Genomic DNA, 13,304 nt, shown 5'->3' on the forward strand with positions numbered 1-13,304 from the left:
GAGGCAAGTTCAGTGATTTTCCCAAAATTGAACCTCCATTTATCTCAGATCCTAATTGAGCCTTCCAGTTCAGTGAGTTAGCTATCTCACTCCACTCTGTAGTATATAAGCATCCACATCACAAAGACCAATCCCACAACAAGAACACTTCATGTAATTTCATCTGAAAACCCAAGGCAAAAGACTATATGGGCCCTTTCCTTTGATTATATAGGATTGTAAAGTTTTGTATTGCTGCACCTTTTCTGAGGATAAACAGAGGAAATTTAGTCAAGATTTTCAGACTCGTACTTTAATGTGCAAAACGGCCATGACATTTCTTCAGAAAGTGTAACAGCTGTGACAAATTACTATGTACTGTACCACTGCAGAGGATTTATATGATATAATATGGTGTGACGTAGAAAAATCATAGAGGATGGAAAAGCAGTGTTCAGAAACATAAATAAGATGTGATAGCATTTACAAACCCAATTTCTTATCCTGCAGCTATATTCACAACTTAGATTACATATTTCAGATATAACATTTAATTTAAAGAAAGATGTGTGAAACTATATTCTTCATAAACCTGCTCTATAAACAATAATAGCATCAAATGAATATCACATATGTTAAGTGGGAAAATCACACCAAATTCTTCTGAGCTTTGTGGTGCAAAAGGTTACTGTGAATTTGCAATATATTTGCAAGAAGGCTGTAAAAGTTAAGAAATATTGCGAATAGGAATTATCTCAAAGAAAGAGAATCCTAAATGTCAGTTTGTAAGAACATGGAATTTGTACATCCTTCCTTTAGAAGCTATCAAAATGTCTTTAGTAAACATAAATAATTTTTGTTTTTTGCACCTAGCAGATTAGCAGTAGTATTCTAAATCCTAGGAATCATATCCTACTATTCCTTGTTGTATGTAGTATGTGTAATTGCCTAGTACTTTAATATAAAATATCACTATTTAGTAATCTCAGTGTCAATTTCAAGCTCCCAACTTTGTTTCAGTTAGAGACATAACATCTTCCTTTCCAAAGTTGACAAACTGAGGAACTTCAATCAGTTACTCCTTCTACAACCACGCATTAGATGAGAACTGTTAATCTGTACCAGGCGACGCTGGGTTCAAACTGGCTACTTAGGTGAAAAATTATCTCATTAGCAATGCCCTGAGACATTCAGTTCCTGTTTTCCATTTAGGGATTGGGGGGAAGAGTGTCATGTGACCTATAGGGAAGCTGGCTGCTTCACTATTGGTCTCCACAACCTAATGCACTAATCGTCAATTAAGGCCTCTCAAGTAGTTAAACCATAACTTTCTGTCAGAAATTTACTAATTAGATGAGGGGGGACCTTTTAGTTGTGTTGTTATGGATCCTGCTGGGAAAAACAGAAATGCCAAAAGACCCAAGCCTGAGTCTCCAAAGAAAAGTAAGGCTCAGAAAATCCACCAGTCTCACAGATAGGACTTTGCAGCTATGAAGGACTTTCAAACTACCAAGTTTCATCTTTTATCTCAAGATATACATGAGCTCTCTAAAGATGTGGTGGAAGTCAAGGCTTATTTGACCTATTTAGATAACTATGAAAAACTGCCATTGAACTGAAGGAGAATGCTTCCATAAGCCATGGACTAACCAGTCTTGAGGGAAAACAAGATCTTGAAAACAGATGACACAGGAGTTGTTTGTGGTTAGTGAGGGTCCCTGAAGGGTTAGAAGGAAAAAAACTTGATTAGCTTTCTCCAGAACAGACTCTCTGAGGTACTGGAATTGGATCCCGGCTTGCCTTCCCTGGAGATTGAAAGGACTCATTGAGTGGCAGAGGCCAGAAGGAGAGAGAACAGTAATCCTAGACCCATCACCTTTAAAATGCTATGGTTTAATGACAAAGTTAAAAGGATATCTGCTGGTAGGAAAAAAGAAATTCAAGTACAGGGATTTTAAATTGGTTATAGGTATAATCAGTACTGTTAGACATGATATTTACTATAATATTTCAATATACTGACACGCCAACATATGTATATCTATAGTCATAGTAACTATATTACCATTATCTCCTTATTTCTACTTATATTTATATCTATATTTATAAGTATTTAACATAAGAACCTAATAACTTCAGAATGGTCATACTAGGTCAGACCAATGGTCCATCTAGTCCAGTAGCCTGTCTTCTGCCAGTGGCCAGTGCCAGATGCTTCAGTGGGAATGAAAAGGCAATTTATTAATTCATCCCCTGTCATCCAGTCCCAGCTTCTAGCAGTCAGAGATTTAGGTTTATTTAATATATACATTATGGTAATGTACAAGTAAGTAGTTATGAATGTTATTTGTGACTACCTGTTATCACTTTATATGGGCAATTGTATATTTATTTGTATGCTTCTACCCATTGTTAAGGTTTGTACATTTATAATATGAATATGGTAATAATATATTTGTATTTATTTATTCTCACACATTATCATTTGTCACTTCATTTACCTTTTTTCATTATTCTAAAGATATATTTATAAACTATGTGCATATCAACATTTATATACTATTACATATATATTGATATATACACTGAGTCAGCAGTGTGCCCTTGTTGCCAAGAAGGCCAATGGCATTTTGGGATGTATAAGTAGGGGCATAGCGAGCAGATCGAGGGACGTGATCGTCCCCCTCTATTCGACATTGGTGAGGCCTCATCTGGAGTACTGTGTCCAGTTTTGGGTCCCACACTTCAAGAAGGATGTGGATAAATTGGAGAGAGTCCAGCGAAGGGCAACAAAAATGATTAGGGGACTGGAACACATGAGTTATGAGGAGAGGCTGAGGGAGCTGGGATTGTTTAGCCTGCAGAAGAGAAGAATGAGGGGGGATTTGATAGCTGCTTTCAACTACCTGAAAGGGGGTTCCAAAGAGGATGGCTCTAGACTGTTCTCAATGGTAGCAGATGACAGAACGAGGAGTAATGGTCTCAAGTTGCAGTGGGGGAGGTTTAGATTGGATATTAGGAAAAACTTTTTCACTAAGAGGGTGGTGAAACACTGGAATGCGTTACCTAGGGAGGTGGTAGAATCTCCTTCCTTAGAGGTTTTTAAGGTCAGGCTTGACAAAGCCCTGGCTGGGATGATTTAACTGGGAATTGGTCCTGCTTTGAGCAGGGGGTTGGACTAGATGACCTTCTGGGGTCCCTTCCAACCCTGATATTCTATGATTCTATATCTATGAAGCAATTGGTTCTTCAAGTGCTTGAACGTGTCCATTCCAATGTAGGTTTGAGCGTGCCCCAAGCACAGTTGCTGGAAATTTTTCCCTCAGTTGTATCCATCGGATTGGCTCTGGTGCCCTGTGGTGCCATACGCTCATAGAGCCAATATAAAGGGCCTGGTCTGCGCTCCCTCAGTTCCTTCTTAGTGCCCATGACAGTGGAACTGCTCTTTTTGCTTCGGCAAACTTTCCAAGTGATTTTCGCTGTTTTTTATAGTGTATGTAGTTGAATTAGTTATAAATAGTTAGTTTTTAGTCAGTAAGTGTTTGGAGTTTTTTGTCCATCAGTTATTGGAGTTCATTCGTTACCTAATGCTGAGGCATGCCTTGGTCACCAGGCTTCAAGCCCTGTGCCTCCTGTGGCGAGGTGATTCCCCTGAGCGACCCCCATTCCAATTGTCTGGGAGAGACTCATACAAGGGACAGCTGCCAGATCTGCAAGTACTTCAAACCTCACACAAAAAAGGACTGGGAGGCAAGACTGACATACTAACATGAGTTGTCAGCAGGGATTGAGCCCAGGACATTAAGATCCACAGCACAATCCTCTATTATTTGAGCTAAAGGGATAACCTGTGTCAGAAACAAACTGTTGTCTATGTGGACCAGACCCTAGAGGAGCATGTGATATACACTTTGTTAGTGGCTTACATAGCTTCTGGTGAGACAGCAGTGGAATGTCAGGTATCTGGATACCTGGGTTCCTTTACTGGCTCTGGTTCAATGAGTAGAGCAGGGGTTGCAGGAAGTATAGCTAAGCAGTTAGATTTGGCACATTTATTCTTAAAGTGTGGTTAAGGGAAGAAGATGAGTCTGTTATGTTAGAGGTATGGGTTCTATTCCCAGATAGGGGTATAAGGCCTTATTCAGTTATAAAGATTTATGAATGGCAGAAATGTTAATACTGATCTCTGGAAGAAGTGAGCCTAGTAATCATGGCTCCTCCCAGTCCAGTGCACCTTCCTCTAGGCTAGAAGGAATTTTCTAAAAAAGGATCTCTGTCGTAAGACTGCCAAATGTGTGACTGTCAGCCAAGTGTTGCCTCTTGCATATCTATGCTGTATGGCTATTTTGAATCATCTTGGTTCCTTTAATTACATTGATTGAGGTGTTAAAAAGGTGTGTGTAAGAGAAAAAAAACTGTATTTTTGCACAGGTTAAAGCACCATGGTTCAAATATACTCTCCTTGACCCTTTTTAGTATCACATCTTGAATTGGAAAGTTGGCTATTTAGAAACAGTTTATTTAAGAGACCCTGTTGCTCCATGAAAGGTTTGTATATTGCTTTAATAATATATTTTAATAATCCTATGTGACTCCATTTAAGTATTTTTTTTAACATACAAAGATTTTAAATGGCAGTCATTTTCATGAAGACTGTTTCTGACACTGTTATAACTGCAGGCTGAATATGGTCCCCTGCAGGAGTCTGGAAGCTGTGCATTCTGCCCAACAGGAATGTCTGTTTTTAAGAAATAGCACTCAAAGCTAGCTCATCTTCTAGCAATCAACTCCTCAAAGCCAGGTGAGGTGAGTTTATGGCAGATCCTCCACATTTGTTAGCAACTAGAACAATGCGTACAATCATAAGCAAGTGTAGGAATAAGGAATAGCTGTGTTGGGTCTTTTTTTAAAAGCGCCCATAAGTAATTATGGTGCATCTAGCCCCCTTATGAAAGCAAAGAATTTAAAGGTATGAATAAAAGTTATAGCTAATATCCTGACCCTAGCTCCAACTGTTATAAAACAAAATTTAAGAAACTCAATAGTATGAGGAAAAGACATTGCATCATCCCAGTTCTTCAGTTTACCTAAGTGTATTGCTTTTGGTAAGAATTCAGTGTAAGTGTCTTTAAAATTACTGTTTGATTTGCTTTATAGTGTGTCTCAAGAATTATTGCTGTAACATTAACACAAAAACACTCTGCTAGCCAAACAGTCCACATATCTTCAGTTAACTGTTTTATCACATCAGCTTTCCTGATTCAAAATTCTTGAACACAGTATGATTTCAATTAAATGGATATTCTAAATGTACAGTCTAATACAAAAGCCTGCATGTGGTAAGTTATTTTACACCCATCTTATTTAGTATTTAGAATACTTTTATCTTTATCACCAACTATTTTAAATTCATAATTGAAATTACGTGCTGAAAATAATTTTCTGTTCTGCAATTTGCTCCTTGAACAATGCTGGTGGAAATAAATCTGTAACAGTCCATTACTGTCCCAGCACTAGTGATGCTGGTTGCCAAGCTACAGATTAGTGACATCTAACCTACAAGTAATTCCTCCTTCCACTTTCTTCCTCTGTCAGTGAGGGGAGAGTAATAAAGATAAACCTTACAAAGCTAGAAATGCATTGAATTGACAGATGATGAGCAATGAATTTTTAATTTATATGGGAGACAGACATACTATAATATGTTAGTATTATTCCTTTAAAATGCTTGGCTTGGAGTGACTGGTAAATATGTTATCAGGAGACAATCCGAGCTAGAGGAATTTTGATGTATTGACAATACAGTGTTTAAGAGGTGAATGAAACAACATAAGTGAGGTATTTAAGCATAATTAATTATACTTACCACATTAAATTAAAAAATCTTTATAGTTAAAAATAAAAAGGATACTCCTAGCTTTATAATAATAGGATTAATCTGGCTTTTCAGCTATAGGTCTTTATCTATTTCAGTTTAGTATTTTTTAACATAACTGCTACAGCAAAATACAAAAGCTGAGCTGAGCTAAAACAGGAGAATTAGAAAATGAATAGCAAAGCAGCTATCGGAACCTAACATAAATACTTTATTTTCTATCAGCTGTATGCATCATTTTATGCTCCAGTATGTGGGGTTTAGACTGGCTAACTTTAGCTCCTTTTCTTGGGGACATAAAGCCAATATCTAAGAGGCTCATATGATAGCACTATGGCTTTATGCCCTAGTGTATATCACATAATTCTCATTTAACTAGTTATTTTTTTAAACAGTTGGCACAGGCATGCATGGAGAAGAGGCATTTAAATAGTTAAAAATCCTAAGTAACCATTTCCCAGACAAATCAAGAATGATCAGAATACTCTATTTTTCTGCCAGTTCTCACAGATGCAGCAAAATTATGTTTATGTATCTACCAACAATTTAATGCCATCTAATAACACTGTATGCACTAACTAGAAACAGAACTGTGCTGATCTTGTAGACGTTGATGGCAGTCTGCTTGAGCTCTGGTTTCCATAATTTTTAAATCCATATTATCTCACAATGGCTGAGATGACTTGCAGTATGACTGCTTAATTAGCTCTCATTTATTTTGATTCTTTTATGCTGATAATGGGAATGTGTTATGAAGTCTTCCACCACAAGGGGGAAAATCTCCTTAATGAACTATTTATATTAATAGGATATTTCAACACTGACGGTCATAATCTTGTCAAAATCTGTTAAACTATTTTTATTTTCCTTTTGTGCTCTTGATGGTGGCAATCTACACTAGTGGATAATAGAATATTAAGATGTCATTATATATCTTATATTCCAAAACCAGTCCCCTCCCGACTCATCTGACAAGGTTCTCTAACTGACTGATTTTACTTCCCATTTGTCAGAAAAACTGTCAGCAAAAAACAGTCCTTCAGTCTTCACTGAAAGATGATATTAAATAAATTATCATAGTCCTAGTGATGTATAGACACAAAAGAATTAAAGACTGTATTCAAGTTGATATTTGCTACATATTACTTTTTGTTGAGATGCAATGAGCCATTGGGAGGATTTTTAATTATAGGCTTAAGAACAGTGGTAGTCTTCCATGGAATACTCCTTCCCTGTAAGATTATATTCTGGAGGTGGGAAGAAGACAATAAAGAGCATTTCAGTATTTTCAGTATAGCTAAGAGATGAGTGAGAGAAGGCTCCCAGAGCATACCAGATGGAGCTGTGATTGAAAGCAAGTGCGTGCAGCTGCCCCGTTTTTACCACTCAATCCAGTTGGCTTGTTTTTGACTGTGACTAATTTACCTTTTCTGCTGCAGCAGTTCATCAAGGGTTTCTTGCTTGTCTTGCAGCAGCCGCTGGAGGTGCTTCATTTCACGCTGGTACTGAGAAGCCTTCCCAGCAAATTCCTCCTCTTGCTCAGTCATTTTGAGATTGATGTCTCCAAGCTTCCCAGCAGCTTTCTTTTTGTATACCTATGAGAGTTGAAGACCGTGGGGAAACTGTGATTATGGCAGTCTCAAGGATAGTTACTACTGACAAAATAACCAGCTAAATATGTTCCTTTCTTACTGTGGTTTGATCTTTAACTCACTGATGCCATGCTTAAATAAATCAGGTAAGTTGCACAGATATCTTTTTTAGAATATTTATTAATTGATAGGTATTATGCATGTACTTTCCACCTCGTATATCAGAGATGTGTATAGTCTGAATACTACCTATTATGCTTATGTTTTTATTTTGGGTGAAAATGACAGAAATCAGGAAAACAAAATGGGTTTAATTTTCTGGGTGTAAAGCTGCTCTTCTCAGCATATATTGCTTACCCACTAATTCAACGGTCAAGTCTAATTATTTGTCTACAGCACAAAGAAACAGGAGTAAATATTACTGGATGGCATGTTTTTGATCTTACCACAATGAGAAAAAATTAGACTGATTTCCTTATTAAATTAAGTGTATAATCAAAGATTATATAATCTCTGTTTTTATAATATGAAAAAATATATTTTATTGGAATTACATGAACACTTTCTCCTGAAAAGGGTACTGTTCTAAAACAGCTCACAGAGTAATATATTGCCAGAAAATATGCTTAATACATTTGTCATGTTAAAATATTTTGCCGCTTCAGCTAGTAGTTCATTTTTTTTAAATGAGTGCCCTCGTGAGTTTTTTTCCTTCCTATTAATAAAATAACCAATTATGCAGGTCTGAACCCTAGACATTTTTAAAAAATACTTTTGTATAAAAAGTATCTTTTCAGCTTTTAGAATCAATTTCTGTTACACTGCATGTCACCATGTGGAACCCACAAGAGTGTATGGCTTGTCAGCTTAGCATCATGATGCCCCATGCACTTCCTTTGCATTTTTTTAAAACTTTTTTTTTCTGCTAATGATTGCAAATGGAAAACAACTCATCATAGGCTGTAATTTTGACACTCTCCTTACTACATCCCTGTGATCTGAAAATAGAATTTTGTGCTGGAAGCAGCTCATGCAGTATGACTGGAAATTCTCTGAACTGAAATTTTGAAAATACTGATATTCAACTGTTGCAACTTCAAATATGCCCACACGGCTATCATCTTAACAAGACAGGTTCTGCTTGCTTGTACATAGGTGTCCTAGGGAGACGGATACTGTAGAGAGCTCCCCCTTCCCCTTGTACGTCAGCACAGGAAGCAGCTTAAGTTTCAGCAAAGCATTTAAACAAGTGCTTAATAGGGATGTTAAGTAGTTTTACTGGTTAATCCAACTTAACCATCAACCCCGGGCCGACCGGCCGGCCGACCCCAGCAGCCCTGCGCCAGCCAGTGAGGGCCCAGTTGGGAGGGGCCCCAACCTGAGCTGCTGAATTGGTTAATCATTTAAATGGTTAAATTTTTAAACAGTATTTATATCCCTAGTGCTTAAGTCCATCCCTATCCAGTAAATGATTTAGAACTTGATCCTGAAAGGTGCCGATGGTGCATGGGTCATTCCAGCAAAAAACTTAAGCAGGTGAGTAGTCCCACTGAAGTCAATGGAACTATTCATGTGCTTAAGTGCTTTGCTGACTAAGGGTGGATATTCAAATTGGGCTTGGGCTTCCTGGTTCTCCACTGCCCTGTAATTCTGTAGCCATTTACAGCTGTGCAAAGTGGGCGTAAAACACGACTGTTCTAATTTGATAGTATTTTATGCCCACTTTGCATTGGCATAAATGACTACCTAATGGAACACAAGGCACAGGAGTGTTAGTGTCACCAGTGTGACAAACACCTAGACAAGACATGGCCCCACTCACATGCAGCTAGAGCTAACACAAGCTCCACCCTTTTAAGCAGCCTCAGAGGGTATGTCTACACAGTCTGTGGCAATAAGCCTCATGGCCCAGATGGGCAGACTTGGGTTTGTGGCGTTCACACTAGTGCTTTAGAAACAGCTGTGCAGACAACACTTTGAAGTTGCGGCTTGGGCTGGAGCTTGGGCTCTGAAGCCTATCCCCTCCCTAGCTTTCAGATCCCAAGCTCCATTCTGGGCCACATCATCAAAGCACTGTCTACACAGCATGAGCTCCACAAACTCAGGCTGTGTAGATATACCCAGAGAATGCACCCTGTAGGCATTCTACCTGTCTCTGCCCTCCATACAGGGGTGAAAGTAAGTCTCAGGTCTTACCGATACAAGGCTGAGCTGGGGCCCACTCTGGCCGCCAGAAGGGGCAGGGCCTACCGGCAAGTGCCTCCTTCCCCCACCCCAGGGTAACAGTGGCAGCCGGGGGCTCTGGCAGCGGTTTAAAGGGCCCTGGGCAGTAGCAGTGGCCGGAGCCCTGGGCCCTTTAAATTGTCCCCGGAGCCCTGCCGCTGCTTCCCCAGGGCTCCGGCTGCCACTACCGCACCGGGCCCTTTAAATCGTCCCCAGGGCTCTGGCAGCAATTTAAAGGGCTGGGGGCTCCAGCCACTGCTGGGAGCTGCAGGCCCTTTAAATTGTGCTTAGAGAAGCTGATCCACCCCGGTACAGCGCACCGGCTCTTGACGGTACGCTGTACCGGGGCGTACCGGCTTACTTTCACCTCTGCCTCCATATGCTGAATTCATTTAGCAGCAGCTGCTGGTGTGGTATATATCCACACACCCCCAACAGAGCTGTGGCTTTAAAAGTCATAAAATAGCTCATAAGTTGGTCAAAAATGGGACAAACTTGGCAGTAGTCATTCCAGTTCTTAATCCTTCTGATTTACATTAATGTAGTTAAATAATGTTCTACATTTCAGGACTCTTGCAGTTGGGGAGGAGTCAACAAAATTGGGTGATAGATCCATATTAAATATTTGCCCCTCATCCGTTTTTCACTGTTCTGACATTTGTTTGGTTCTTAAACCTCTACAGAGTCACCACCTTTCTTAGAGCTAGATTGGTAGCTCTTGGGCCTTGCAGAGGACCAATCTCTTTCCTACAAGACTTACTCTCTGCCTAGACAGAGCCTGGGACAGTAACTGGGAAGTTCTGGCAGAGGCAGACAGATTGGAACACAAATTGTTTCTACAAGTCTACTCTGAGGACAGGTTACAAGTAGACATCCTTTCTGTCCTCCTCCATACTGGCTTCATAACCACATCTAAAAGAACAATTCAGATTAAGAACTACTTATCAACCCAGTCTATCTGCAATCCGCACCTGAACTCTGTATCATTTGCTGGGAGGAACTATTCTCTTTTCACAGAGGAGATCACCCACATCCAAGGTTTCTCAGGATACTCTGAACCAGAAACCACACAAACATAGTATCTTGACACCTTCCTACTCAAAATTCTGTCCATTCATTCAACAGTAAGTCCAGAATACATTGAAGGAAGTGTAAAACCGTCTTTGGGTCCAACCCTTGCCCTTCCAAGTTCACAAAAGAAAGTGAAGGATAAATCTGATTTCTTCCAAGAGAAATATGGTCAGTGCACAATTTGAAAAATTAACTCTTTCCATCTCTTTAAAGCATGCCATAATCCTATGAATTCTGAAGAAACCTTCACTAGATGCAATGGAACTTGACATCTATTGCCTGGTGTCAAATCTCCCTTGGATTTCTAGGTAGCATTGCATATGGTGGATCATACACTGCTGCTCTCTTAGGTAGGAGATGTGGCAAGTGTCAATGGAAATGTTCTAAAACTGTTTGAATCCTTCCTCAAAGGCTGTACACAGGATAATGATGGGCAAATACTCCTTTATCACTAGGCTTCTCGCCTGTAGAACAGCTCAAGATTTAATTATCTGTTCTGTCCTACTCAGCATCTATATATAGCCATTGGGGGGAAAGGTGAGACTGCATCACAGGCTCAAATACCAGAAATATACAGATAACATCTGTCTCTATTATTCACGTATGCAAAGACCTCGATCACTCAGCTATCTTGGTGCCTGGTTAATATCAGCACATGGATGAGGAGCAGTTGGCTGAGACAAAACCAGGAATGAGGGAGGTTATGTTGAGGTGGCTTTAATATTGTGTGTATGATCATCACAGTCATGCACTGAGGCTATAGCCATGCATTTGTGATCTCCTATATAGATACAGATATATCAAATCTGTTTTGACTAAGTTTCACATTAAGTAAAAAGAATTGTGCATTGAAGAGGCGTGTTATGATAAATGAAAATTCTGCATTTCATTAGTTTTTTCAGACTTACTAAATTCATGAACACTGTAGAGATAAAATACTCTGCAAACTGATTCAGTATTATGAAATGGTGTTAAAACACTGGACACAACTAGCGTTTTAACAAGCTTTCAGAAACACTGGCTTCTTGACACTGTCTGGAAAATGTATAGTCTGAGTCCCTTTTGGAGTAACACAACCCTCACCCCAGCCATGGGGACTTCTAGAGGAATTACTGTACTTCTACAGTAGTCACTTGAATTTCACTCTTGTGTCTTGTAACATTATATGAGATGTGCTATGCTATAATCAACTGTGTAGAATGATTTTCAGAAATGCTGTGCTTATTTTCTTCAATGGAAGTCACCATCCCCTTGCTCAATATCTCTGAAAATCAAACCATTAAGCACCCAATACTATAGTCCTCATGCAGGCCCACTGATTACAATGGGAGTTGCATGTGAATAAGAAGCAAAACAGGCTCTTAAAAAAGTACTTCCTGTCTTTTCTTAATAATCAGAACACCAATGCAGATGAAATTATTTCTGTTCAAATGTGTAGTATTTCCAACCCCAAGCTTCCAATATCATGTCAGGCCCCCAAAATTCATGAGATTGGCTTACAACTCATGACATTTTTAAACCAATAATGTGGCTTTCATTTGCCTTCTCATTTGAGTCTTTAGGTTGTACTCGGGTCATGTTTTCAAGCTTTCTGCAATGAGGAGGAGATGGTCTGCACAAATGGCTAGCCACTAATTTCCATTTCACAGAAACTGAACACTACCACAACAGCAGGACAGGTATCTAAAACAGCTGTAATAGGAAGTCACTAGGGTCACTTTTTGCCCTTGTCATCTTACTGCTTCATGCTAAGACCAGAGTTCAAAAGTTACATAAAAGTTAAAAGTAAACATCTATATTAATTTTTCTAGGTTATCCATTACAGTTCATCACCTGTCCGAAATTTTCTAGTCTTCCATGTTGTTGAATTCAGATGACAAAAGAACAAAATGTTGTTGTGCTAACTAGCATTTGATCTGCTAACCAACAGTAAAGCTTTGCTAATATTAAACACAAAACATTTATGCATGCGCTTAACATTACTTATGTGAGCAATTTCATTGTAGCCAATAGGACTGTTAAGCAAGTGCAGAAGTGTTTCAAGATTGGGGCCTAAAATTGCGAAAGGGAAAGAGTTAAGACTCCTACAGCAATATTAATTGCCATGTTTAACAACAGGAAAAGAAAATATTCTGTATGGGCAATGTTTAGTACAGTATTTCTACTCAAATTAAATCTACACCATAAAAATTGAGGCTCTGATCCACAATATGCGGAACACAACTGAGATAACCTTGCTATGGGAGTTTTGATTTTGTATTTCTAGATTATATTTCAACTGCAACCCAAATAGAGCTTTCTGAATTTGATTTCCTTAAAAAAAAGTAATATGGGGGGGAACTTGCTCAGAATAGCATTTTAAATGGCAGCAAATTAGGCTTTGAAACTCTCATCTCACTGAGGTAAAATGAGGTTGGTGAATGCAGAGTTCCCACAGTTGCTGCTATTTTCTGGCTAGAGTCAGTTTTCTGCAAGGCTGGCTTCTGTAAAGTGAAAAGCTCAGGTTTACATTGCAGTGGCTCTATAATTTACTTTTTTGAAAAATGAGGTTTGGAATGTGCAAA

The 13,304-nt window shown here is 39.0% G+C and overlaps 2 protein-coding genes across 10 annotated transcripts in view; one reads left to right on the forward strand and one right to left on the reverse strand.

Moving 5' to 3' along the window:
* Positions 1 to 13,304, forward strand: part of LOC140896285 (E3 ubiquitin-protein ligase RNF182-like) — a 69,275-nt gene that overhangs the window by 46,914 nt on the left and 9,057 nt on the right. For 3 of the 6 annotated variants that reach the window (XM_073307854.1, XM_073307853.1, XM_073307856.1), the window contains exons 4-5: positions 4,660 to 4,785; positions 7,327 to 7,592. The gene's annotated coding sequence lies outside the window, so the exon portion shown is untranslated. Of the gene's footprint in view, positions 1 to 4,659; positions 4,786 to 7,326; positions 7,593 to 10,352; positions 11,619 to 13,304 lie in introns of those variants that run through there. The other 3 variants (XR_012154503.1, XM_073307855.1, XM_073307857.1) reach the window with 3 other exon arrangements.
* The window catches only part of CEP89 (centrosomal protein 89), a 133,774-nt gene that overhangs the window by 12,846 nt on the left and 107,624 nt on the right, over positions 1 to 13,304 (reverse strand). For all 4 annotated transcript variants that reach the window (XM_073307850.1, XM_073307847.1, XM_073307849.1 and 1 more), the window contains one exon: positions 7,280 to 7,449. In XM_073307850.1, the coding sequence (XP_073163951.1) occupies positions 7,280 to 7,449 (170 nt within the window). The remainder of the gene's footprint in view (positions 1 to 7,279; positions 7,450 to 13,304) is intronic.

This window comes from Lepidochelys kempii, chromosome 12 (genome assembly GCF_965140265.1).
Source record: "Lepidochelys kempii isolate rLepKem1 chromosome 12, rLepKem1.hap2, whole genome shotgun sequence".
NCBI classification, from domain to species: Eukaryota; Metazoa; Chordata; order Testudines; family Cheloniidae; genus Lepidochelys; species Lepidochelys kempii.